This window comes from Galeopterus variegatus, unplaced genomic scaffold, assembly GCF_000696425.1.
Source record: "Galeopterus variegatus unplaced genomic scaffold, G_variegatus-3.0.2 Scaffold424, whole genome shotgun sequence".
Taxonomy (NCBI): domain Eukaryota; kingdom Metazoa; phylum Chordata; class Mammalia; order Dermoptera; family Cynocephalidae; genus Galeopterus; species Galeopterus variegatus.
In genome coordinates this window covers 515438-539534 of record NW_007726535.1, presented here as the reverse complement: position 1 = coordinate 539534, position 24097 = coordinate 515438, and the positions used below count along the sequence as shown (strand labels likewise).

General features: G+C 55.3%; 1 protein-coding gene across 3 annotated transcripts in view; it reads right to left on the bottom strand.

Annotated features, from left to right (window-relative positions):
* CABIN1 (calcineurin binding protein 1) overlaps positions 1–24097 on the bottom strand; it is a 178659-nt gene that overhangs the window by 26715 nt on the left and 127847 nt on the right. For all 3 annotated transcript variants that reach the window (XM_008568589.1, XM_008568590.1, XM_008568591.1), the window contains one exon: positions 19462–19575. In XM_008568589.1, coding sequence (XP_008566811.1) covers positions 19462–19575 — 114 coding nt within the window. The remainder of the gene's footprint in view (positions 1–19461; positions 19576–24097) is intronic.

Sequence of the window (24097 nt, the reverse complement as noted above, 5' to 3'; positions counted from 1 at the left end):
AGCTAGGGCGGGCGCCGGGCCATGGCCGCGGAGGCTCGCTCGCTCGCTCGCGGAGGGCCGGGGCGGGGCGGGCAGAGCCGGACGGGGCGCCGGCGCTCTTCTGGAAGCGGGCCCAGCAGCGCAACTGACTTTTGCCGGCCAATCCTCGCGGGTTCCCCAGCCCGGCCGCCAGCGCGGCGGTGGTGGGCTTCGCACCCGCTGCGAGGTGAAGCGAGCGCAGCCCTCACGACGAGAAGCTGTGCCGGCAGTGCGGCGGGCTGGGATGGCAGTGACCGACTGCGTGTGGGGTTATCCTCAGCACTTATGTGAATGGCGCCCCCTGGAGTTGTGCCATGTAGCGGCCTATGGTGGGCAGAGGTGTAGGTGTGGTGGGGACACACAGCCACACCTGAGCTGTCCTTGCTGATCCTACCGGGCAGTGGCCCCGGACTGAAGTACACTCAAGGGGGAAGACAGAACAGGGAGGCCGCGGTGAGTCTCCCAGTGGGCTTTACAGCTGGTAGAGGCCTCGTTTTCCAGCTGGGCAGTGAGACGTTTAGCTGAGGGGTGGGAGCGTTGGGGATGGGAGGAAGCCAGCTAGGCTCATGATCCGCCGCCCCACCCCCCCACCCCCAGCCTCTGCATTCCCTGAGCAGCAGCAGTACCCCTCCCCCCAGCTCTTAAGCAGCTTTGCAGAGCCCAGGGAGGGCTGCTGTCCTGCCTACAGTGGGTACTGAGCCCATTCTACAGGTGAGGAATGGGCTCGGAAGGGAATCACCTCTCCCCAGAGCATCCAGTCATGCCCCTGGCACCCATAATTTCAATGAGCACACAGCATCTTCCTCCCTGATTTCCCCTGGGGGTAGGCTGCACTGGGACTGTCCACCAACTCCTGGCTGTTTCTCCCATCCCAGATGAGGAGAGGTCAAGGAAAGGCAGGCATGAGCCAACATGGATGGGCTTGATGGAGAGATACTGCCCCAAGTCCTGGCCTGGCATCCCCCAACAAGCTTCTCTCCCACCACCTGAGCTCAGGAGCTTCCTCTTCCCTCCCCAGACACCCAGAGGCCTCAGAACCACCTGCCCCCTGTCCTGGTGACATTACCTGAGCTGGCTACTTTCCACCTGTCCTACCCCCAGGCTGGCTCCTGCCCACCAGTGTTCCCAGGCTTACCACATAGCCCTGCTGGGTGCCCCCAGTCCAAATCAGCCCCAGGTCTAACCCTTCAGCCCGGGTAATATAGCGCTCTCTGCCTTCTGCCCTCCCCCTTCCTCTGGGGGGCTCTGAGGCAATACCTCAGCAACCTCTGGAGGGTTACTACTCTCTGCCAAGCACTGGGCTTGCTGCTGGGGACACAGAAGAAACAGGACTGGTCTCTTAGAAGTCACTCACCTGCAGTAGAAACATGTATGAACACAAGCTACCTCAAGGCTGAGCGAGGAAGACAAGGGGCTCCCCCAACTGAATACTCACCATGGTCAGGTGTCAAGCAAGGAATTCTAAATCCTCATGTTGCTTGAGCCACAGCAGTCTCTAGCCATCTACAATGACATAGTCATTGACAGACACATGTGGGGACAGGTTCAGACAGGCTGGGTGCTGGTGCAGAGTCACACAGCAATAAGGCCAGTAAGGCCGGGACCTGTCCCCCATGCTTGGTTGGCTCTAGAGCTGGTTAGCCCACTCCTCGCAGTTGTCCCCAGGGCTGGAGGAGACACAAGGACTGGGTGCCAAAGTGATGCTTGTGCCTTGCACAGCTTGTGACCTCACTTCATACTTTATCTACTTCCTGTAAGATCAAGTTGGACCAAAAGAAGCTGAGAACATGCTCATCACACCCAGGCCAGGAAGAAACTGTGTTATCTGTGCTGAGTGTGTGGCTCTCTGGGAACCAGTCCCCTGCACCAAAGAGGCCTCCAGATCCATGATGGGCAGCACCCAGCTATCGACAGCATGAATGCCCTCCCACACAGAGCCTGGGATGAGGCTGATGGGTGCACTCTCAGACCTATTGTGGTGGAAGGGGTCTGCAGGCACCATCCCACTTGCCAGCACAGATGAGCACAATGAAGCCCATGGTGGGCTGGGCAGCCTGGGGTCCCAGTGCCTGGCTGTTAGCAGGAGGCAGGCCTCTGGTGGGTAAGGGGAGCTCAGGGTTTCTCTGCCAAGCCCCCTGGGGAGACTTTCCTGGGAGAATATCTGCTCCCAGCTGTGCTCTGAGGTCCAGTGAGCTCCAGTTACCCTGGTACCACATGATGCCCTGCACCCTGTGCCCAGGTTTGTGCCAGAGCCCCTCCAGAGCCCCATGGGATGGGCATTGCTGTTTCTAGCTGACAGGTGAGGACACTGAGGCCCAGAGCAGGGAGGTTCCTTGCCAGGGTGAGGGTCATTCTCTCTGTCTGCCCCCCAAACCAGGGAAAGCACTCCTGAGCATACGTGAGAGCACCATGACAATCAGAGGCTGGTGGTCCTGCCCACCCCTGGACCCTTGAGAATTCTCTGGGCCCAAAAGAGCCTTATGCTTCCTGGAACTTGTCAGCAGCCTATGCAGGAGAGCCCCATTAGTCCTAATTGCCCACAAAGCACCGACAGGCCTCTGATCACTGTCCTGGATAGACAGCTGCTTACCCACTCCAGGGCCAACCCTGAAGGCCTAAGAGGTTGGAGGCTCCTGCAGTTCTCTGCCAGCCTTAGGGGCCCAGGACACTAGCCAACCCTGACCATGCTCACCCACGAGCCAGCAGGAAGCCCTAAGTGGCCACAGACCTCCTTGGAAACACATGCTTGCCTCTGGCTCATGTGGCTGGTGAGGGTAAGTACCCTCACACCCCACACCCCCTACCCATGAAGCAGTGGGCTTCTGGCCCTGTGAAGCTAAGGCCTACACCCCAGAGTTGGGCTGCTGCCCAGGGGACCACGTGGCCCCAGCAGTACTCTGCAGCCATCCCTTCTGAAGACCTGAGCCAACACGGACCTGCAGGTCACTTCTGGTTTCTCACTTGCTGGCTGTTACCTCAGTCCCTGTGTGACCTAACCCAAGTCTTCCTCCCAGGCCAAGTCGAGTGCTGTGGCAAGAATGCTCCTTAGAGCTAACAGTCCTAATTCTCAGCCTTGGAGCTTTGAGGCTGCCAGCTGGTTTGGAGGCACAAGGCCTTGCCACTGCTCACCTGCCTCCCTGCTGTGGGACACTGGCTGTGTGATGTGTGACTGGGCAACTTTTCTGTCAAGAGTATGACAGCCAGTGACTGCTGGGCCCTATGGTTCCACACCAGCCAGACTTGCCTCCCTGCCCCATGGCCAGGATTGAGTGCAATGTCCCTCTCTTCCCCGGGCACACAGACCCCCAGCTACCCCCAAAAGCTGCATAATCCAGATGCCCCAACCCCACTTGGTTCTTGCAAGCTAGAGGTTTTGGTACTCAGCAGTTGTTCAGCCTGCACTCTACAGCTGTAAGGTTATCTGTAGATGTCACTGAGTCCAGTTGTTCTGTGTGACCCATGAGTGACAGGATATGGAGAGGGGGAAGAGGGAATGACCTGCTTGGGGAAACATGGCCAGGCTGCCACAGCAGCGCTCAACTCAAGCATCCTTGTCCCTCAGTCTAGGGCTGCTTCAGCCTCAGCAGACAGTTGTGCCCGTGCCATGCTCACATCCACAGGGACCAGTATACACCAGCACCTGGTGTACTCAGGGCTATCATTCCCACCATCACCTTACCGAGGGGAAAAGGATCCACTGAGAGGGCCATGCCCACCGTTCCCCTGTTACCAGGAGGCAGAGTCAGGATCTCAGGATCTTGGTCATGGTTGCCAGGGCTCTCGTGGGCAGGGAGCAATCCAGCCATGGCTCACATTAGCTCACCTGGTGCTTCTAGCCCAGCTTAAGACCACAGAGGGAGACAAGAGAAACAAGGACGGTATGGGGGCAGGGACAGGGCAGCCTCCTGGGGAAGCACAGCAGGCATCTAGCTGGGTGCTGCCAGACTAGGGATTCCCTCATGCAGGGAACCAAGTGGAGAAGGAGACACGGACCACTGGAGGAAGGTGAGGACAGCGGGGGGCAGGAACAAACAGGATTATGGAGAGGACAGGGGGTGCTTAGTGTGCACAATGGGGCTGCAGGTGTCACATCTGGGCAGTGGCCTCTGGAGAGAGAAGGGTTGCAGGGGGTCTGCGGAACAGGCAGAGCACAAAGCGGAGGCCAGCAGGCTCTGAGGCCTCTAGGAGACAGCTGGGACCTGGGGTGTGATCTGATCAGATTAGGACCCATGAGAGCCTCCTTGGAGCAATGGAATGCTCTGAGCCCTGTCCCCACTTCAGGGTTGGAAACGAGCACCACTGCCCAGGCTTCCAGAATAGCCCACTCTTTGGAGGACTGCTGAACTGCTTTCATTTCATCCCAGGAGGGGTGCCCAAATCCTAGATAAGCCATGTCTGTGACTTGCACACTGAGAAAACTAGGACAGGCCATCCCTCTTCTGACCCCTGAGCCCTAAAGAATGGCCTTTGTGGGCTGGGTGTTCTGGCTTCTCCGGTTGGGCTACTAAGTGGGAGGGTCATGGAGAAGCAATAGGGGAGGGGCATACTTGTGGGACCAGACTGGGGTTCAGATCACGAATGGCCATGGCCTGTGCTAGGTTCCTCCCTGTATGGCCTGCACAGGATCCTCGTGTAGGGAGTGGGCTGAATGGGCAGCGGCAAACAGGCACTCTGGTGGGATGTTCTGGCCTGACCATGAAACAGAGGCAAGGCCCTAGGCAGAGCTGGCACCTCAGTGGGTGTTTGGGTTCCCAAGCAGGTTCATGACCCACTACCTCCTCCTGCCCCATGACAGCCATAGGGAGGAGCCCTTCAAATCCCTTGTATAGCCTTAGAAGGGGAACAAACTCATACAGGCTTGTCCTGTAGAGCAGGGGTCAGTCCCAAATCTGCAGCGTCATCCAAACCAGAAGTACAAATTCAAGATGTGACCAGAAAGACTTGACCCAGGCACAGCACCCCTCTGTTACAGCACTGGGGCCTCCCATCCATGCTATGAGGGGAATAGCTAGAATCACGTATTTATCACTTGTTTATAGACTATCTTCTCCTCTGGATTGTGAGTAATACAAAAGTGTGGTCCATCCGCCAGGAATGGGGAGTAGTTCCCATGCCTGCAGGATGCTCCCACTGACTGAGGACAGAACTTGGCCTTAGTCTAACTCTAAACCCAGTGCTCTTCCATGACCTGAGCCAAACATGCCTCTGATGGCCAAAATATACCCTAGCCCACCCCATTTCTCTCAGCCATTAGGGCATGGGTCTTCTCAGTCTCATCCCAATCTTCTTCCCCGTCTCTCTAGTCCCCCAGGTGCTTCCCCAGGCCTGCTCTCTAAGATATACAGCCCACTGCTCTCAGAGAGGCCCCTCTGTTGGCCACAGTAATCCCTGCCTTGACATCCTGCTGTGGGCCTGCCACCCAGGACAGAGCCAGCCTGCTGGCGGTGATGGTGGCGGTCCTTCAGGATGGGCCATTCTGCCCTCCCCACTGCTGCCTCCCCCAGGCCCATGAGGGACCCTAACACCCCACACTGACTCTCTTGGTTTTCCCTCCCAGAATGCATTCTCCTCAATCTGACAATCTGGCCAACTTCAAGGTCAGTCTAGGCCTCAGGGAATGTTCCCAACCACACTTGCTGAGGACTGGCAGACACCCCTCTCCCACACCACAGTGCCCTGAGACTCACACAGTAGTAGACTCAGGGCACCTGGGCTAAGAACTGGGAGTGGTGCTCATACCCACCCTCACAAGGGAGTGGAGCAGAGGGCGGTAGGCTCCGAGCTGGTTGGCGTCCTGCCTCTTACGGCTGAGCCCCTGAGCACAAGCATCTCCTCACCTACAGTCCTTGGGGGCCAGCCTTTCATGTCAAAGTCTGCAATAGCACTATCTCACTGGTGCCCCATATCGTTGAAGCAGGACCAGGTTCATTTCCTGCCAGGCCCAGGCCTCACGGCGCCTGCCTCGTTGAACCATGTGGAGCCCAGGCTTGAGATGAGGCATGGCCTGGAGTCCAATGCTCCCCCACCCCTCCTCTGAGTGTGGCCAGATAGGTCCCTCCTTGGAAATAAAGGCCAGAGCTGAGCCAATGGTGACCTGCTGGATGTTCCTCTTGGCTCAGGATTTCCCACAGCAGGTGCTAGGTGATCTCCCCTGCAGCCCAGAGCCAGCCCTTGTTGCTCAGGCTTATGGAACAAATGCCCTAAGTCCCTATGCAGCAGTGTGGGGAACTCTACAAAGTTCGTACCCTGCTGGTGATGGGTTGGGGTCCATGAGGAAGTTCAACAAGCTTCCACCTACTCTGACCTAACTTAATTTTAGACTTCTTAGACAGGTTTAGAGATGAACACTTCAAAACTTGTATTTTTAATCAACCAAATTCCTTCAAGGGGCCTTCCCAATTGGCCCTGACCCATCTCACCTTCTCCCCCCACCAATCCCAGTGAGCCCTGTCGCCTGTGTGCTTTTCTTGACAAGGTCCCTTCCCCATGCCCCCTGGACACAGTGGCCATTGTTGTGTACTGAGCAGGCCCTGGGCCCCCCAGCAGCAATGTGCTTTCCCTGAGAGTTCTCATGTAATCCTCACCACAACCCTGTGAGGTAGGTCTGGTCAGCCCCACACTTCAGATGAAGAAACTGAGTCTTACGAACACCGACCAGCTTTCCCAAAGCCACCCAGACATGGAGAGGGGCCTCAGGCTAGCTGGGGTGCTCCTCAGGTAGGGATAGGCCACACATCACAGATACCCATATGTGAGGGGAGTCCTCCACCCATTCCTCCTGGGCAGTTCCTGGCCCTCAGGGGCACTTGTTGGCCACAGCCTGACACCATAGTAATAAGGCAGGGGCTGGAGGATCGACACCATAGTAATAAGGCAGGGGCTGGAGGATCATGGAGCTCTGGTTTGGATTTCAAACCAAACTCCACTCTCTCAGAAGCAACTTGGTCAAACTTTCCAAATAGGAAAAGTAGAAAAAAAGAGGGGGAGGGGGAAGTAGAAGGGGGAGAGAGAGGAGAGAAATTCCCAGACTGAAGCCACCCAGAAAGGAGGCCTGCCACTGAGCTAAGGGAAGCCTTCTCTGGGACGGCAGAGTGGATGCTGACTGGGTCTGCTGGTGGCAGGGCAGAGAGGAAGCCCACAGCCTCACAGCCCTTCTGCCCAGGAGCCTGGGCCAGGCCGGGGTGCAGCCCATGTGGGCGGGGTCTGGCCCTTCCTGCCTCTGCTGGAGCAGCTGCCCTTTCATCTGTTTTCCATCGGGCCCTGGGAGAAAGGTTTCTTTTGGAAAAAGGGCTGGAAAACCACTGACCTCATCCAATTGGCCCACCTTTGGATATGGAGAAACTGAGGTCAAAGGGGCCGGGACCAGGAAGTTAGCAGCAGTACTAAACTCAGAGCAGGGCGGTATCTGTCCCCAGATGGGCACACAGGGAAGATCTGAGGATCGGGCTGGACTGGGACCAGCCGGGCTGGTCTTCTGGGCCCCTCCTGCTGTTCACAAGCCTTGTCTACACCTAGAGGCTCCTGGCTCAAGGCTCCCACACAGGGCAATCCCGTGACACACACAGCAAAGGATGGGGTCCTCAGGCCAGAGTGTGACCTTTAACCCTGGGGCTCAAGGGCTAGTCAGAGTCCCCAGAGGGCTCTGGGCAGCTCCAGGCTCTCCGCTGTCAAGAGAATCTATCACAAGCCAAACCTGGTGGCCCTGCCATAAGGACATGCTCTTCTGTTGGAGCAACTGCAACAGTATCCGTCTCTGGGCCATGGAGGTACTGCCTGGGCCTCCCACTTAGGCACCTGTGGCCGATACCCATTGGGAGAGAGTGCCTGGTGCTCTGTGGGCCAAGTGGACAAAGCAGAGGCTGGCACTGCCAACTCTTCTCCTTTCAAAGCAGCATGTTCTCACAGTGACCCCCTCTTCATCTGGGCCGAGATGGTCGCTCACAGCCCCTGCCCACACTGAGTCCTGCAGCCTCCATGGCCACAGCCCTCCCTCAGCCTCTCCCTACTGGCTCACACCCAGCCTCTGCCTTTGCCCAGGCCATCCTGAGTCTAAGCGGGCCGCCTGCCCAGCCCCACTTTTTTCAAATACTTGCCAAGAGCCCCATGCCTCCACCCAGATGTGCACCCCACCCTGGCTGCTGCCCTTGGCCTCAGGGTCCTACCCTTCCAAACAGGCTCCTGGGCCTGGAGCCGTGTCCAGGGAGAGCACAAGTCTCTGCCCAAGCTGGGACCATCACACGCCTGCTTCAGAAAGATGCTGCAGGGACACTTATTCCAAGAGCAAACTTCTGAAAAATAACTTGCAATGGGAAAAGAAGTCTACACTGAAAAATGTTCTTCTCTTTAGGAATGTTAAACAGCCAGCTCCTGCCTGCATACCCGGAGAGGTGGGGGGCAGAGGGGGCTGTGGGCTGAGGTCAGTGCTGGATGTATACACAAACACTGTCGTCCCACTGGGGAAAAAATAGCTGCACTCCTGAGAGGCTGGGTGGAAACTCTGGCATGGAGGCCAGCCCGCAGGATGTATGCCCAGTCCTGTGCTCCAGTCCGGGCTCTGCCACTTACCAGCAATGTGACCTTGGACAAGTCAGGGCTGCCCTGTCTGCAGGGGCTTCTGTACACCCTTGCAGGACTGTCACAAGTATTCAGTAGGATCGCAAATGCTAAGGTTGTTTCCCTCTGCCCAAGCATCTTGGAATTGCCACAATTTTTTTTTTTTTTTTTTAAAGATGACCGGTAAGGGGATCTTAACCCTTGACTTGGTGTCAGCACCACACTCTCCCAAGTGAGCCACGGGCCGGCCCTGCCACAATTTTGAATCCACATCTGGAGGTGAAAACTCTCATGACGGTCTAAGGGCTTCTCACATTTGATTATATTTTTTTAAAAAAAATTCTAGGTGTGAATGTGGGCAGCCTGCCTTGGCTGGGGTCTCTGACTCTGTACTGTGGTCCAATCAAGGCAGGGGCCTAGGCATCCTGTGGCCTTGTCCCCACCTTGTCCCCTACTGCCACACTGTGTGCCTCCTCCTGCAGCCCCTCAGGCACCTCTCTTCACCTGCTGCCTCTCAGGCTCACCACCTCCCCAGGTAGGGGACATGCCAGGAAGGCCCTCGGCTCCTGCTCCAGGCTGAACATGGGAACAGAGCAAGCTGGAAGCTGTGAGGTTCCACAAAACATGCAGATCCCGGGACATGGGAAGGAAGGAGAGCTGGGGTTAAGCTCAGAATACACACAAGTTTGCTAGCCCTTTTAAGACTCTTAAAAACAGGACCTTTTTTTCCCTGGAGAACTTGAAGTGTTTCTTTTGTTTACTCTGCTTGTGCAATTGGCCCACAGATCATCTCAGCAATGTTAAAAATAATGCGATTGCAGCAATTCTTACTACAGCCAAGAAGCTCGTATTTCCTCAATTTAAACTTTTTCCTTTCTTCTCTGTCCTCTGATTCCCACTGTGAGATGACTGGGTTTCCTTTCAGCCCTGATGGTAGTATGGCGCTGCTGCGCACCTCAGGTGATCTTAGCGATAAGGAGGCGGCAGCTCAGGGAGGCCAGATGACCTGCCAGAGTCACTCTCATTGAGGGCAGGGCCAGGGGCAGAAACACAGCCCATTTTCTCACTAGCCAGAGACAGGTATGATGTCCACAGCCATCAGTGACTTGGTATCAGTTTTGTGAGGGAAGAGGAAAAGTCACAACCAATCCCAGACAATTTCCTCTGAGAACCAGATGACATTGATGTGTTAGGAGCCAAGGCCACCCTTGTGGACAATAAGTAGTGCCCCATCCCCCTCAAGCCTCATGTGGTATCTCCACTGAGAATCCTCACTCCTCAGTGGCATCCTGGTACCCTGTCCACTGCAGGACGGACACATGCACACATCGTAGTGGATTGAATTATGTCCCCCCAAACTCACTGAAGTTTGAATTGTGTCCCCTGAGTTTTATATATTAGAAACTTAGCCTCCATTGTGACTGTTAAGAGAGTGGGAAATCCTATTACGGTAACTGAAAGGTGGAACCTTGAAGAGGTGATTGGATTGTAGGACCATGCCATAGTGAATGGATTAAAAATGGTGGTCAGGGGAGTGGTTCTGAAGGCTAAAAAAAGAGGAGAGTCTGTCTTTCTCTGTCTCTGTTCTCTCTGCTTCTACCATCTTGCAATGTGAGACCCCTGGGTCACTGTCGCCATCACCAAATGAACTTTGGACCTCCTAGCCTAGGAACTGTAAGCAATAAATTTCATTTTTCTTTATAAATCACCTAGTTTCAAGTATTTTGTTATAAGCAACAGGAATGGACTAATGCACACATGCATGGCATACAGGGTAGACACATGGGATGGAGGACCTGGAGCATCAATGCAGAGCTATGAGCCCCAGGGCCCGGGCTCCTTGAACCCACCTCCTCGGCCCTCCTGTGATCCCCGTCCTTACTCCACTGCCCCCTGGGTCCATCCTCCTGCCTGTTTCTGGAGCCTGTCCACTGGCTGCCATCCCACTGCCGCTGACTTGGTTCCCAACACCTAAACCCTGGTTCTGGCATCAACGTGCTCTGTGGCCAAGTCTCAGTTTACTCATCTGTAAGACAGGGACAGTGGCAACCTACCCCTCATAGGTTATGACGATGTGATGAACTATTGTGTAGAAGTGCCAAGGGAAGCATTTTAAAGCCTTGAGGAGTGGCAGATCGGCAGGGCTCCTGGTGCCCCACCCCAGGCTGGCCCTGTGGTGCATTCACAGCAGCTGGTGCAACATCTGGAAGATGCTCCTCCACCTCAGCCCCTCTGCCTTTGTGAGGAGGTCCACACTCTACACATGGCCTGGGATGGCAGGGCCAAGCAGTGTCTAACCAGCCACCTGCTGTGTGCACCCTGTGGCTCTGAGAGTCCCTCCCTGGCGTGCATGCAGCACCCTTCCGTGTCCCCACGTTGTGGCTCATGAAAGCCCAGCCCTACTCTGTCCTTCGCAGGCACATCCTTCAATGTCACCCTCCTCTGTCTTTCTCACACTGCTTGTCTTCAGATGACAATGGGGTCTGTGCTCCAGGAGGGGTAGGGGCTTATTCAAGCCTCGGGTGCCTTAGGGCTGGCCCGTGGCTCACTCAGGAGAGTGCGGGGCTGAGAACACCAAGGCCACGGGTTTGGATCCTATATATGGATGGCTGGTTGGCTCACTTCAGTGAGCGTGGTGCTGACAACACTAAGCCAAGGGTTAAGATCCCCTCACCAGTCATCTTTAAAAAAAAAAAAGCCTCGGGTGCCTCAAAAAGCACATGTGCAAAAGTGACTCCTATGGTGGGGCTCAGGCAGGGCCCAACACTTGCCAGAGAAGGACAGCCCTGGGCAGGGCTGGGGGTGAGCTTGGGGAAGACAGTTGTGCAGTGACACTTAGCTTGGTAACACCTGTGAAGAGAGCCCTGACTATAGAAATGGCCCCCAACAGGCCAGTTTGAACAGGCCTGAGGACAGCACTGAGGGAGGCCATAGGCCCGCAGGCAGGAGGGACAACAGAATGCCAGGCAAGGTGCGAAAGAGAGTTCAAAGCGTGGGGAGAACTTACTTGTGGTTTCTACAAACTGGGGTCAAGGTCGCCCACCCACCCCCATCCCCATGATCCTCCTGTCTACCCCAGCCCTGCCCAAAATCCACTGCAAGCTCTGGACTTGATGGTTGCTGGCATCTCCCCCAGGGACTCAGGCATGCGCCCCAGAGACTCAGGCATCCCTCAAGAGTGGGCCTCTAATGGCTTCATGGATGACAAAATGGGCCAGAAGGTGGCCACAGGTGGTGTAAAAAGTGCTTCATCACTAGGAGGTCTCAGCCCTGCTACCCACTAGTCAAAGCAAGAGGGGGGCAAGAGACTACCTCTCCTAAAGGAGGGGCAAAAGGAGAGAGGACACAATCTGCCACTCCCACTGTCCCTCCCCATTGCATGCCCACACAGCAGACGTCACCACTGGAACAGAGCGAGCCAGATGTAGCCTCTGGATTCGCAATGACATAGAAGCTATGGATACAGGCCTTGGACTCAGACAGACCTTGAATCACAGCTTGGCCACTTGCTAGCTGTGTGATTTTGGGCTGTTCCCTCAGCTTCTACACTTTACTTAAAGCGGGACAACAGCACCAGCCTCCTATGGAACCCTGGCCCACTGTGTCAGGGCAGAAGCACACGCGGAGAGCAACCCTTCTGAGGCATTCTCTCCCAGCACCCAGAGCAGCCATGTCAACTGGGGAGTGACCTTGAACAGGGCCTGAACACAGGGCCACGAGCTCTGCTGTCCAAGGAGAGGAACCAGGACTCTGATGAGCCCAGTGGGCAGAGGGTAGAAAAGGGCTTTTGGTTTTCACAGCCTGCAGAGCCTGTTGGCAACAATTTCCCCAAATATTCAGCGAGGATAATAGTACCTAAACCTCACAGACATGCTGTGGAAGACCAACGGAGGCACCCCAAATAAAGCCCCCAGGGAGTGTTTGTACCTGCGGCTGGCCCTGCCACTGCTACGGTAGGCAGCCCCTCCCTGCTGGGCCCCCACCAATGCCAGGCTAGGCCAGGCCCAGATGCTCTGGTGCCATGGGCAGGTTGGCATCCTCCACTGTCGCTGCTCTAGGTCTCGGGAGTCCCAGTCCCTAAATAGGCTTGTGGGGAGACTACCATAGAGAGGTGGGTGGCACAACCCAGCTAGCTAGCCACTCGGGGCCACACCCAAACAGGCCTGGTGCCCAAGCAAGCCAAGCAGTCCTCGCCACCAGGGGCAGCCCTGTTTGACACCACAGCTCAGCTAATAGCCCCCCATCAGCCTGGAATCTCAGCCTCACCTCCTAGAGCAGGGATAGATGCTCACATCTCCCTGCCCACTGCTACCCTATCTGGCCAATAGGCCGTTTGGGCAATACTCCTGCCTGGGACAGCTGGGCAATCCCAGTATAGGAAACAGTGAGCCCCTGGCTTTCCTCCTTCCTCCCTCAAGTGAGGTTGCTAGTCACCATGCATGGGCGAGACAGAGTAAGCATCACTTCCCTTCTCCAGCACAGACTAATTATGGGACCTTGGCCAAGTCACTTTATCTCCTGGCATCTCTGTGAAACTGGGACTAATAATCCAGCCTTTCAGATCGGCCTGTGGATCCGAGCCCTTGTTGACAATGCAGCTGGCCCAGGGCCTGGCATGCAGCGGGTTTTATAGCAGGTTAATACGTCCTTTGAAGTGTGGGCACAGGGACAAACAGAGGTAGAATGAGAACTGACCACAACCAGTCCTGGGTGGGGAGATGATGTGGGGCTGACTTGTTGAAAGGTGTGGGGAGTTACAAACCAGGCTCTTCCTTTCCCAAGTTCCCTGGCCCTGGTCAGAGAGAATGGGCAAGAATGTTCCATGCTGATGCTCCTGGGGCTTGATTACCCACTGGGAGGCAGCCCAGATCTGCCAGCTGCCTGGGTTGTTGTGGGACATCAAGAATTGGGTGAAGAGAAACAGCTACTCCCTAGGTTGTGCCTTGGTCTTCACTGAGGTCTGCCTGCAACAGGCTCTGAATTTGGGGTTGGCATATGGGAGCAGGAGCCACCCATAGGCTCACCAGGCACAGTGCCCCTGGAGAGCCAGAGGGATAGAGGGAGAGAAAGGGCAGGTCAGGCTGGGGCTGGCAGGGAAGGTGACGCCAGATCTGGCCCTGCAATAGGAGCAGACATCTCAGGCACAGACCCTGGCACCTGTTCACAGCTGGGTTCCTGGATCCCTCAGCCAGGATATACCCTTGCTCTGGGGCTGCTGCTTCCCAGTTATTCATCCCAGGGAATTCTCAAGAGTGAGAAGAGTTCATGGTTAGTAGGCATGCCCTGCCTGCTGGACGCTGAGCCAAGGGGAAGTGTAGGAAGGGCACTGGCAATGCTGTTCTAGATGAGGGGTGCCCGAGTCTGCTGGACTCCAATGGCCTCCATCTGGACCACAGGGTCTTTCCAAGGGGAAAAGCACTGGCTGAGGCCTGGCCTGGAAGGTGGGTCCATTGCATCTGCCCCTCCAGAAGACCTGGCATCTGCTTACTGGGTGGGGGGAGAGGGACTCCCCCAGGGCCACACAGCTGACTGGTGTCAAGTTAGAGAGGAATGGACAGTGACTGATTCTTACTGAGAAGAATGGAATACCAGGGGCTTTAGAGACCTTCTCTCCTTCCCATCAGCTCTGGAAAGAGCAGGGTGTGAGGCATCAGGAACTTGATTGAAACCAACACTCAAGGTCGGCCTGTGGCTCACCCAGTAGAGTGTGGTGCTGATGACACCAAGGCCACGGGTTCGGATCCTATATAGGGATGGCCGGTTAGCTCACTGGCTGAGCGTGGTGCTGACAACACCAAGCCAAGGGTTGAGATCCCCTTACCGGTCATCTTTAAAAAAAAAAAAAAAAAGAAACCAACACTCAATTTCTAATGTCCAACCAGTGGGGAGTTCTTCTTCTCCACCAGACCATATCAAGGCCCTCAGTGAGCACTCGGGCTCCAGGACTGGGAAAGCACAGAGCACAAATGCTTTAAAGAAACAAAGATGGCTCATGACGACTGCACCTCCCATCAGTTGGAGTGAGGACAAACAGAACCACCTGGGCTCATGTGGTGGCCTCCATGTAGGAGAGAGAGCACCAGAGCCTTGGCAGACACAGGGGACAGGCAACCAGAGAGGGAAGGGGCTCAGCCTCCCTGGATATGCAGACTGAAATCACTTGGGCTTCCTTGTCACCCCACAGAGGGGTCAAAATAAAAGTCATCTGTGGTTCCAAGTGCTGGGAAGGAGCAGGGCAATGGCTGGTAGGAGGGAACCTGGCCCGGCTCTGCAGAACCATCTGGCAATGTGTGCAAGCACTGGGTGCTGGGGGCCTGTGTCCTGGCCTCCACTTCCAGGCATTTCTCCTGGAGACTCACAAATAGGTGAGCAGGGAGACCAGGGAAAGCAGCGTTTTTTGTAATAGTGAACTGGGAAGAGAGCAGGTGAACTGGAAAGACAAGCCATAGGACAGTCAGACAGTGGAGAGCTATGCAGTTGTGACCAAGAAAGAGGGGACACAACCAGTATTCATAGGCACCAACTGCTGGACCAGGCCATGCAGAGAGGGGCCTGTGTGGCGGGCGGGACACCTACATCTGCGTCCACATCTCAAACTGCTCCACTCGAGTCAGGGCAGGGCCTTGAGCTTCTGGAGGGCCTTGGGCAAGCATGAATCCCTGTTCCAGTCATGCCCTTCTGGTAACCAGGCATTGACCTCTGGGATCAGTTGAGGGCCACTGGGATCCACAGATAAGATCCATGCAGGCCAATTTGCAGTTTTAAGGGTGAGTTGTGCAGCATGTTGAGTGTGCACAGAGGGCTTTCATCCACCTGTTGGAACTACCCTGCCTGCGGGCAGCTCTATGCCTTGTGTGAGGCCAAGTCTGCCTGTGCCCAAAGTCTGTGTTCTCAGTCACCCTGGAACCCAGAAGCTGCTTGCCTGAGCAGCAGGCAGACCCCATGTGGGCTGGGTGCGGCTGTGGAGGGCAGCCATAGCAGGCCAGCACCTCCCCTCTGCTCTCTCAAACTCAGGCCACAGCCACTGCCTTCCTGCATAGCCTTGAAAGCAGGAGGAAGTGCTAGCTCGGCCCTCGGCTCCCCTTGCATCTTTCACAGGGGCTAGAAACTAGGTTGAAACAAGAAAAAACTCTGCCTGCTAAAATAAGCAAACATTTTGGAGAAGGAGGGGGAGCCCTCTCTGGTTTGGTTACTATGGGAACATTTCTGAATCAACTACAAGATAAGGACAGAAGTTCACCCTGGACAAAGCAGCCTTGCTCTGGCCCACACAGGTCTGCCTGCCCAGAGGTGTGCCGACCTGCATGGAAAGCCTGGAAGCTTCTGGGTACCTGGAGACAAGCCCTCAGCTTCCATGGTATGGAGAGCCACCTGGAAAAAGAGGACAGCCTGGCTGCTCACAGAAGCTCCTCTGAGAGGGGCACAGCACCTGGGGGGTGGGCAGACAAGGGGTATGGGCTCCTCTGTGTTTGAACTATCGGCAATGACAATATGGTCCCACACAGTTGACACAATTTTTGAAAATTGTCAGGAGGGTCTCTCACCCAGGCCTTGAGGATGAGAGGGCTGTCCAGAGAACTGGGTAAGCAACACCGAGGTTAGGCAGCATGGGTGGTCCAGGACAGTGGGCTCAGAGGAACTGCAGGTCAGGGTGCCTGATGCCCCTACCCTCATCCTCCCTGCTGGCCCCACCCCTTTGTCTTCGCCTTCCCCTGGATGAGGCAGTAGAGCCCAGCGCACACTGGAAGGGAGGAGAGCTGGGCTGCTCATCCTGACCTGTAGGGGTGCATAGGCACCCCTCTGAAGGGTGCACAGGCACCCTCCCCTGAAGCCAGAAGGCCCAGCCCGTCTGTCAGACTCAGCCCCATTGCAGCAGAGTTGGACGAGGGCTGTCCAAAATGCTCCTTTGTAAGCGTTTTAGTACTGAGTTTTCACACACTTGGTCAAATAAGCTGGACAGACTCATGTGCTGAGAGCACTCAGGGTCTGCGCAGCATTTCCTAATGTGCTGGGTGCCAGGCATGGCTTGAGGAGCACAAGGAGCCCCCAACCCACCTCCAAAGAAAAGAGATAAGAAAGCGGAGGAGGCAGGAGGGAGACCTGAGGGCGGTAAAAGCAGCAAGTCACTGGGAAGTATGTAGGAACACATAGGTGATGCAGAAAAGGCAAAACCACCCAAAACGCCCAGTCCAGGCTGGGGTGGGCCTCACCTGCAGGGGCTTCTGGCTTCAGAGGAGGCATTGCCTATGCACCCCACACAGGAATCTACCAGCCTTCCCTCAGGCACAACCTCAGACTGCCCTTCTACTGGACTAATTTTCTGGAAGGTCCCAGAAACCACAGGAAGACCTGCAGGGAGCAAGCCCAATAGGAAAGGGCCTGGAGCACCTGGCTGCCTACTCAGATGTACTCAGGGTAGCAGGCACCTGAGGGGCTGGCTTCCTTAACCTCATCAGTAGAAAGGCTGAGCGCTACACCTGTGAGGAAGACATGGAGATTGGGTCTATCCTTCCAATACCACTGCACAGTCTTTAAGTGCAAAGCACTAACAGTGAGGGGAGAAGGAAAGGGAGGGAAACTATTATCTTGAGTACCTACCATGTGCCAGATCCTGTGTTAAGGACATTACTCCATTATCTAACTTGATCCCAACAGTTACTTTTCAAGGCAAGTAATGGAAGCCCACTTTAGGTGAGTAACCTAGGAGCCCAGGGAAATTATGCAACTCACCTTGCTCAAACTTTGGTCTATCAATTGCGGAAAAATAGGTTTGTGAAACACTGACAAAGGGCTCATTTCATTAATAGATAAAGAGTTCATATAAATCAATTAGAAAAGAACCAATAATAGAAAAGAAAAATGAACATAAGTAGAAACTGCACAGAAGTTAAGACTGTTAACATGACATTATGGTCAATCTCATTCATGATGAATGAAACATAATAGATATCATTTTAACCTACTGAATAGCAAATATTAAAAAGTTCAATAGTATATAGACTGTTGCTGAGTCTGAAAAAATGAGTCTAAGGTTGGGAATGTGGACTAGATATTTGGAAGGTGGTGCCTACTAAAACTTTAAGGACACCACAAACACCTTGACCCAGGAATTCTATTTCTAGGAATTTATCCTATGACTAGATTCCCACAAATGTGAAAGGATGTACATATGGAAGCATTGTATGTAGTAACAAAAGACTGGAAATGGGCCGAGCCCGTGGCGCACTCGGGAGAGTGCAGCGCTGGGAGCGCAGCAGCGCTCCTGCCACGGGTTCGGATCCTATATAGGGATGGCTGGTGCGCTCACTGGCTGAGCGCAGTGCGGCCGGTCTCAAAAAGGACAAAAAAAAAAAGACTGGAAATAATCTAAATGTCCATCAATAGGGGAGGGGCAGGTGAATTGCAGGATATCCATATGCTGGGAGTACTATGAAGTTATTAAAAAGAATGAGCAACTTTCAAAACACTCTTCAAGAGATACTGTTAAGAGAAAAAAAACAAAGGGCAGAAGCCTGTGTATTCTTGCCCTTTGTGTACATCTATGTGTGCTGGCTTGTAAATGGGCAGACACACTCTGGAAGAACAAAGCCAGAATGAGGAACAGTGGGTGCTGTTGGGAAGGACTGTGGCCTGGACAAGTGGGTGGGAGGGCTCTTCTCTTTCATGGCAAATCCTTTGGTACAGTGTAGACTGATTACCTATGGCACCTACTACTTATCTATAAAATACCAGCAGAGAGAGGGTCGGCAGACACAGGGCTTCCAGGCTTCGGAGCTCCCCCTACCCCCAGAAGGTCACAGTCCAGAAGAGGGGAAAAGCCACGGACCTAGACACTCCTACCACCTTGGCCAACTCTTGGTGGGGACCTGCTGCCCATGCACCTTGAGAACCAGCCTCTGTCACACCCCTCTGGACCCAAGATCTGCCCTCCTCCACTCTTCATGCCAACCTCACCCTTCAGTTTCTCAGTGAGTAACGGGGTATCAGGGAAAACACAGAAGCAACCGGAGCTCAGAGGGGTTCCTGTGACTTGCTAGAGTTACCCAACTGGGAACTGGCCATGCTGGGAGGGATGGTGGAGGACGTGTAAGAACTTGGAGGTGTGGCCGGCCTGTGGTTCACTCGGGAGAGTGTGGTGCTGATAACACCAAGGCCATGGGTTAGGATCCCTATATAGGGATGGCCAGTTAGCTCACTTGGAGAATGTGGTGCTGACAACACCAAGTCAAGGGTTATCCCCTTACTGGTCATCTTTTTTAAAAAAAAAGAACTTGGAGGTAGAGGGAATTGAGGGGCCAGTTGTCTCTGCACAGGGTAGAGCAAATGAGAAAGGGGTGGCCCCAGGCAGGGTGTCAAGGAGGGGCACGAGGGCCTTAAGAACAGGAGGCAGGCAAGCTAGGTGATGGACCATGTCCCACCCAAGGATTGGGTCTCCACCCCACATGGAATATCAGGGCTAGAAGGGCACTCAAAGCCCTGAGTTGGCCAAACTTGTTTTTTAAGCAGTAGAGCTGGCTTCCATTAGAATCTCCTGGGTGCCAAGACCACACAGGGACAGGTGGAGCTGCTCCAGGGGAAGCAGGGCCCTGGGCCTACAGCCCCTCTATCCATGGTCTGCGTGGCCCCAGAATATCTAGGGCTCCAGAGAACACACTGAGCTTTTCCACGCCTCACTCTGCAGGTGGGCAAACCAGTGCCCAGAGGGGGCAGTGACTTGCCAGAAGTTGCTTGGCAATCACGACCCCGTGCCTGTGTCTGGCGCACTCTCGACTTCACTACCCTGCCTGCCCTTTGAGGATGCTGCAAACCTATGACCCTGGGAACACCCACCCTTCAGTGAAAAGCAGTGGCAGCAAGCAGCCTCGGAAATCAACAAGGCAAAGTACTCACATTGAAGAAATTGGTCTTGTTCCTCTCGCAGAAGAGCCCCTGTGCTGGCATGTGCTGCAGTTGTTGCCACGGGATACTGCTGCCTAGCAACACATCACGGGCCCACTGGAGGTTCTGGGGAAGCAAGAAGTAGGTTGGAAGTGAGTGTGTGGGCTGTTGAGGGTGCCCATGGGGAAGGCAGGCGTCCCCTCCTTCCTGGCTGCACTGGCAAAACACAATGAGCAGCAGCTCCTGCAGATATCGATCCCGCTGTTCCAGGCGGCTCTAGCTGTGGGCTTTGATCATTGTGCTGTGGGATGCATTTCCAGAACTGATTTCTTGACCAGCACAGTTGACTTAGGAGTGTGGCCTCCTAAGTTCAAGGAGACTGCCCAAAGTGGGCACAGACAGGGACCCCTCACCCTGACCACCCCTGCAAAGCTGCCGCATGGACCTAGTGCATGATTTCTGTTGAGGGGACCCCCACTTGCCCAAACGGCAGCCCTGACTTGTTTGTCAGGAATCAGCAGGGCTCCTTTCTCATGGCCAGCAGTTCAGGTGCCTCAGACTTGGGGGGCCAGGCTCTGGCCATAGTGCTCAGGCTGTTGGTCTCTGACCAATGGTGCCTCTTGGTGGACCCAGGCCCAGGTGGGATTGTGGTGCAGGGTGACATGGTGGGCATAGGCCTGGCTGCCTCAGCTTTCTCTGGGGCCTTGCCACTGGCCTAGAGAGCAGTCCTTCCCTACCAGCTGCCAGGCTGACCACCCTCCCCTCTATGGTCTTCCACACAGTAGCCAAGTGCCTTGTATGGCCAACTCACTCCACCTCAGGGCAGTGCTGTCCTACAGGGGAGGGCTGGCACAGGGCAGAACTGGGCCCGGCACCTCTACCCTTTCCACAGCACCCACCCTCCCCGGCCAATCAGTCTTACCCTCCCCTCAGGCCCTCAGGTCTTTTGCTTGCCTTCCCCAACCCTGGACCCAGCCTTCATAACCTCATGTCCCAGATGCTCTGAAAGCCCTCGCACTTCTTGGCCTGCAAGCCTATGCTGTCTGCTCCTTCTGCCCACTGCTGGCTGGGCTGAACCTACTGAAGGGCTCCTCTCATCACTAGGTTAGGCAAAAGTACAAGTCCCAGTTCCCCAGCTTGCTGGCTGTGGGACTCCCCTGGTCTGCCTCTGTTCCTGTCTCTGAACAGAGAACCATGTCCCCTCCTGCCTCCCCCGCCACCCCCAGCTGCTGAGGGGACCAAAGACTACTTAGCACTGGGCAGGACTCTGTAGCCACGTGCAGGAGGCTTGCTCTCTAGCTCAGCCACTAGTCTGACATGCTGGGATCAGAAGCAGTCAACCCCAACCAAGACAGGGAGGGAAGCCCTGAGCAAGAAATTCCACCAGGGACTGTGTGGGAGCCACTCTTGCTGAGACTCAGCTGCTGTCAGGGAGCCCCCACCACAGCCACAGTCCGCTGAGACATTAGTCCCTCCAGCACTCACAGGCCTTTCCAGGGCCTCAGGGACCGATGGCCACAGACATCCATGGTGAGCAGATGGGGCTTCCTTCAGCTGAGGCATCCCCTGCCTGCCCCCATCTGAGGTGAAGTAGAAGTGGGTATAGAGGGGGGTGATACTTGCAGCAAGAGAGTCCTCAGATGCTCAGTCCAGGCCCCATGATCAGGAGTAGAGGCCACTCTGCTCTACACTCATGGAAAGTAGAAAAATACCCAGTCTAAGCCTTCACCTTTTGAGCTCTAACACCCTGGGAGGAACAACTTGTACCTCACATTTGAATGCCCCTAACAACACACAGCAGCCAGGCTTCAGAGAGCCTGCTTCCCAGGCCACTTCACTTGGAAACCTCCTAAGGTTAGTTATAGGTCCTAACCTAATGTCTTTGGCCTCCACACTCACCCTGCCCCTAGGCCACACCCCCTGCTCCACAGCAGGCCCAAAGAGGGAGCGTCAGCCACAGAGAAACTGACCACAGAGTGGGGAGACAGGGGTGGTCTGGGGGTGCTTGATTAAAAGGCATAAAATCCAAGATTAGCTCAGCCTGGCTCGCCAGGGCTCCGAGAGGAAAGTAAAGGCTCAGCCCTTCTGCAGCCAGGAGACAGGCCCACGAAACACATCAGTGCTTCACTGTAATCCCTTAGTCTCAGTGCCACTTGGTTCAAAGTTTCTCCTGTGGGAGATCTGAGAGGCTCACTCCAGGCAGAAATCCACCACTAGTTTAATCACCCATGGTTGGACTCACAAAAGACTTGGGACAGGAGACCATTATCTGCACTTCTAATACCACAGGTAAGTAGGGCATAGAGGAGTCCCACCTCTGACCTAGTGAGAGAAGGTCAGGGAGGCTTCCAGAGGAGGTGACACCTGGGCTATGGTTTGCACAAGGCTTGGGGGCTCACTGAGGCATGAGCCCAGACAGGTGTGGCAGCCAGGGCCCTGAGAGGAGGTGGAGGGGACCAGATGTGGCCGTCTGTGAGGCCGATGGGGAGCCAGGGGATTTCAAGACAGGGAGGAACTGCTCTGCCCATGGGCCATGGGGCCCAGAGCAGGGGGAGGCTGTCCAAGGATCCGAGCCTGTGAATGTCCTTCCCCCCTCTCAGGTCCTTGGCCTCAATTGTGTGGCAAAACTCTCCTCCAGCTGAGTGACCCTGTGAGACCCAGCGCATAGGCCTGGCCTGCATTGCATGGGAGGCCTGAAAAGTTACTCCAAAGCCATGACCCCAAAGCCACTTCTGAGGCTCCTCGGGGACTTGTGAAAAGTGTCGTTTTGGACCAAGATGGTGACGGGTCTGCAGCAGGGGCGCCAGAAGACAGCGCGAGCCTGAGAAGTGTGCGCTGTGCTGCTAGAGTGCTATTTGCATTTCCAAGAGCAACAAAAAATGAATAAGTCGTTGATCAACTAATCTACAATGATAAAAAAGCAACTACAGATTCAAGGTTTAGGGCCGACACAAAAGAAGATTCCTGAGAGCGCCCGAGCTGAGCCACGCCGTGGGACCGAGTGAGCAGCCCAAGGCGATCAACTAATCTACAATGATAAAAAAGCAACTACAGATTCAAGGTTTAGGGCCGACACAAAATAAGATTCCTGAGAGCGCCCGAGCTGAGCCACGCCGTGGGACCGAGTGAGCAGCCCAAGGCAACGGCGACGACGTGGAAACAGAGAGGAAGCCGCCCGGCTGGCCCAGCTCTGTGAGTGACCCCCAGCCCAGCCCTGCTTGTGGGGCAGATGCCCGCCCGGCTTCCGCCGGCCGCACCAGGCCAGTCACCGGCACCAGGGCTGCCTCCATTTTCTCGGGTGGGAGTGGAGCCGGCCGGCTCGGCCAGGCCTGTCCTACTCGCTTGGCGCGGCTCCTCACTGAGCCTTGCCGGCTCCTCACTGAGCCTTGCCACTTGCTTGCCCCAGTGCGGGGCCTTCCGGGGCCTGCGGACCAGCCTCCCATCCCACTTCCCCCCTGGATCTCTGGCGGGGCTGGTGGCATGGGGAGCCCCCAGCCAGCGTCGGGAGGGCAGGGAAGAGGAGGCCGGCCCGATTGTCACTCCACTGCACCCTGGGCTCCGGCCTCAGGTAAACTTCCTGTTTCCGGGAGGCAGATACCATCTCTGTGGCCATAAGTTCGGAAGAACCCCTAACCGATTTCTGGTTGGGAGAGGTGTGGCCGGAGCGCTCACGAGCTCACTTGAACCTGCCGGAGAGCTGACTGCGAGCGGGTGCCGGAGTCGGTCCGCGCCGGGGGGATTCAAAGAGGAACTGTGTGCTGTGGGCTCCTCCCCCAAGGAGCTCATGCCCTGGTGTGGGAGACAAGGCAACTACACAAATAACCGCAATACCAGGAGGAAGGTGAGAAGTCCAGAGAAACCCCTATTCGGTGCTACAAAGGCACTCAGAGTGACCGGCAGTCTGCGCCTAGTAGGAACCTGAAAGTCTTTCTGGGCGGGGCGGTGCCAAGCAGGGGCTTGAAGTCCCGGCTGATAGACGAGGGTTGCAGAAGACACGCCCCAGCCCAGTACTGAGCACACAGAATGGGGAGGCGCCCACCTAAGGAGGCGGAGACTCGGCAGAAAACACACACCCTGTGGGCCGGGCGCCTCTGCAAGGTCCAACAGCCCCACCTAGTGCACACAGAGTGGGGAAACGTCTGGATAGGGAGGCAGAGACTCGGCAGAAAACACATACCCTGTGGGGTCGCCACTGCGTAATCCAGCACCCAGGGCCAGAGTGCACAGAACAGAGAGAAGTTCTACACAGGAAGTGGAAGCTCAAAAGAAATCACACACCCTGCGGTACCATCCCGAGATCCAGCAGCCCAGTAGAGTCCAAGCTGACCAGAGAGGAGGCTCCATGGAGAGGCCCAAGACCCGAGGCAAACACACACACAAGACACTAGAGGCCAACTGAGCAGTCACAGAGGTAGCCATACCAAATTGACAAACACAGCCACACCTTAGTTAGCCAATAGGGTCAAACCTGTGCACTGTGAAACCCCCTGCCAAAATGAATAAACATCAAAAAAATATCTACCACAAATACAAAAAACCAAGAAAGTACACCACCAAAAGTTAATAAATCTCAAACTCTAGATCCTATAGAACAAGAAACCCTTGAAATGAATGACAAGGAATTTCGAGTGATAATTCAAAAGAAACT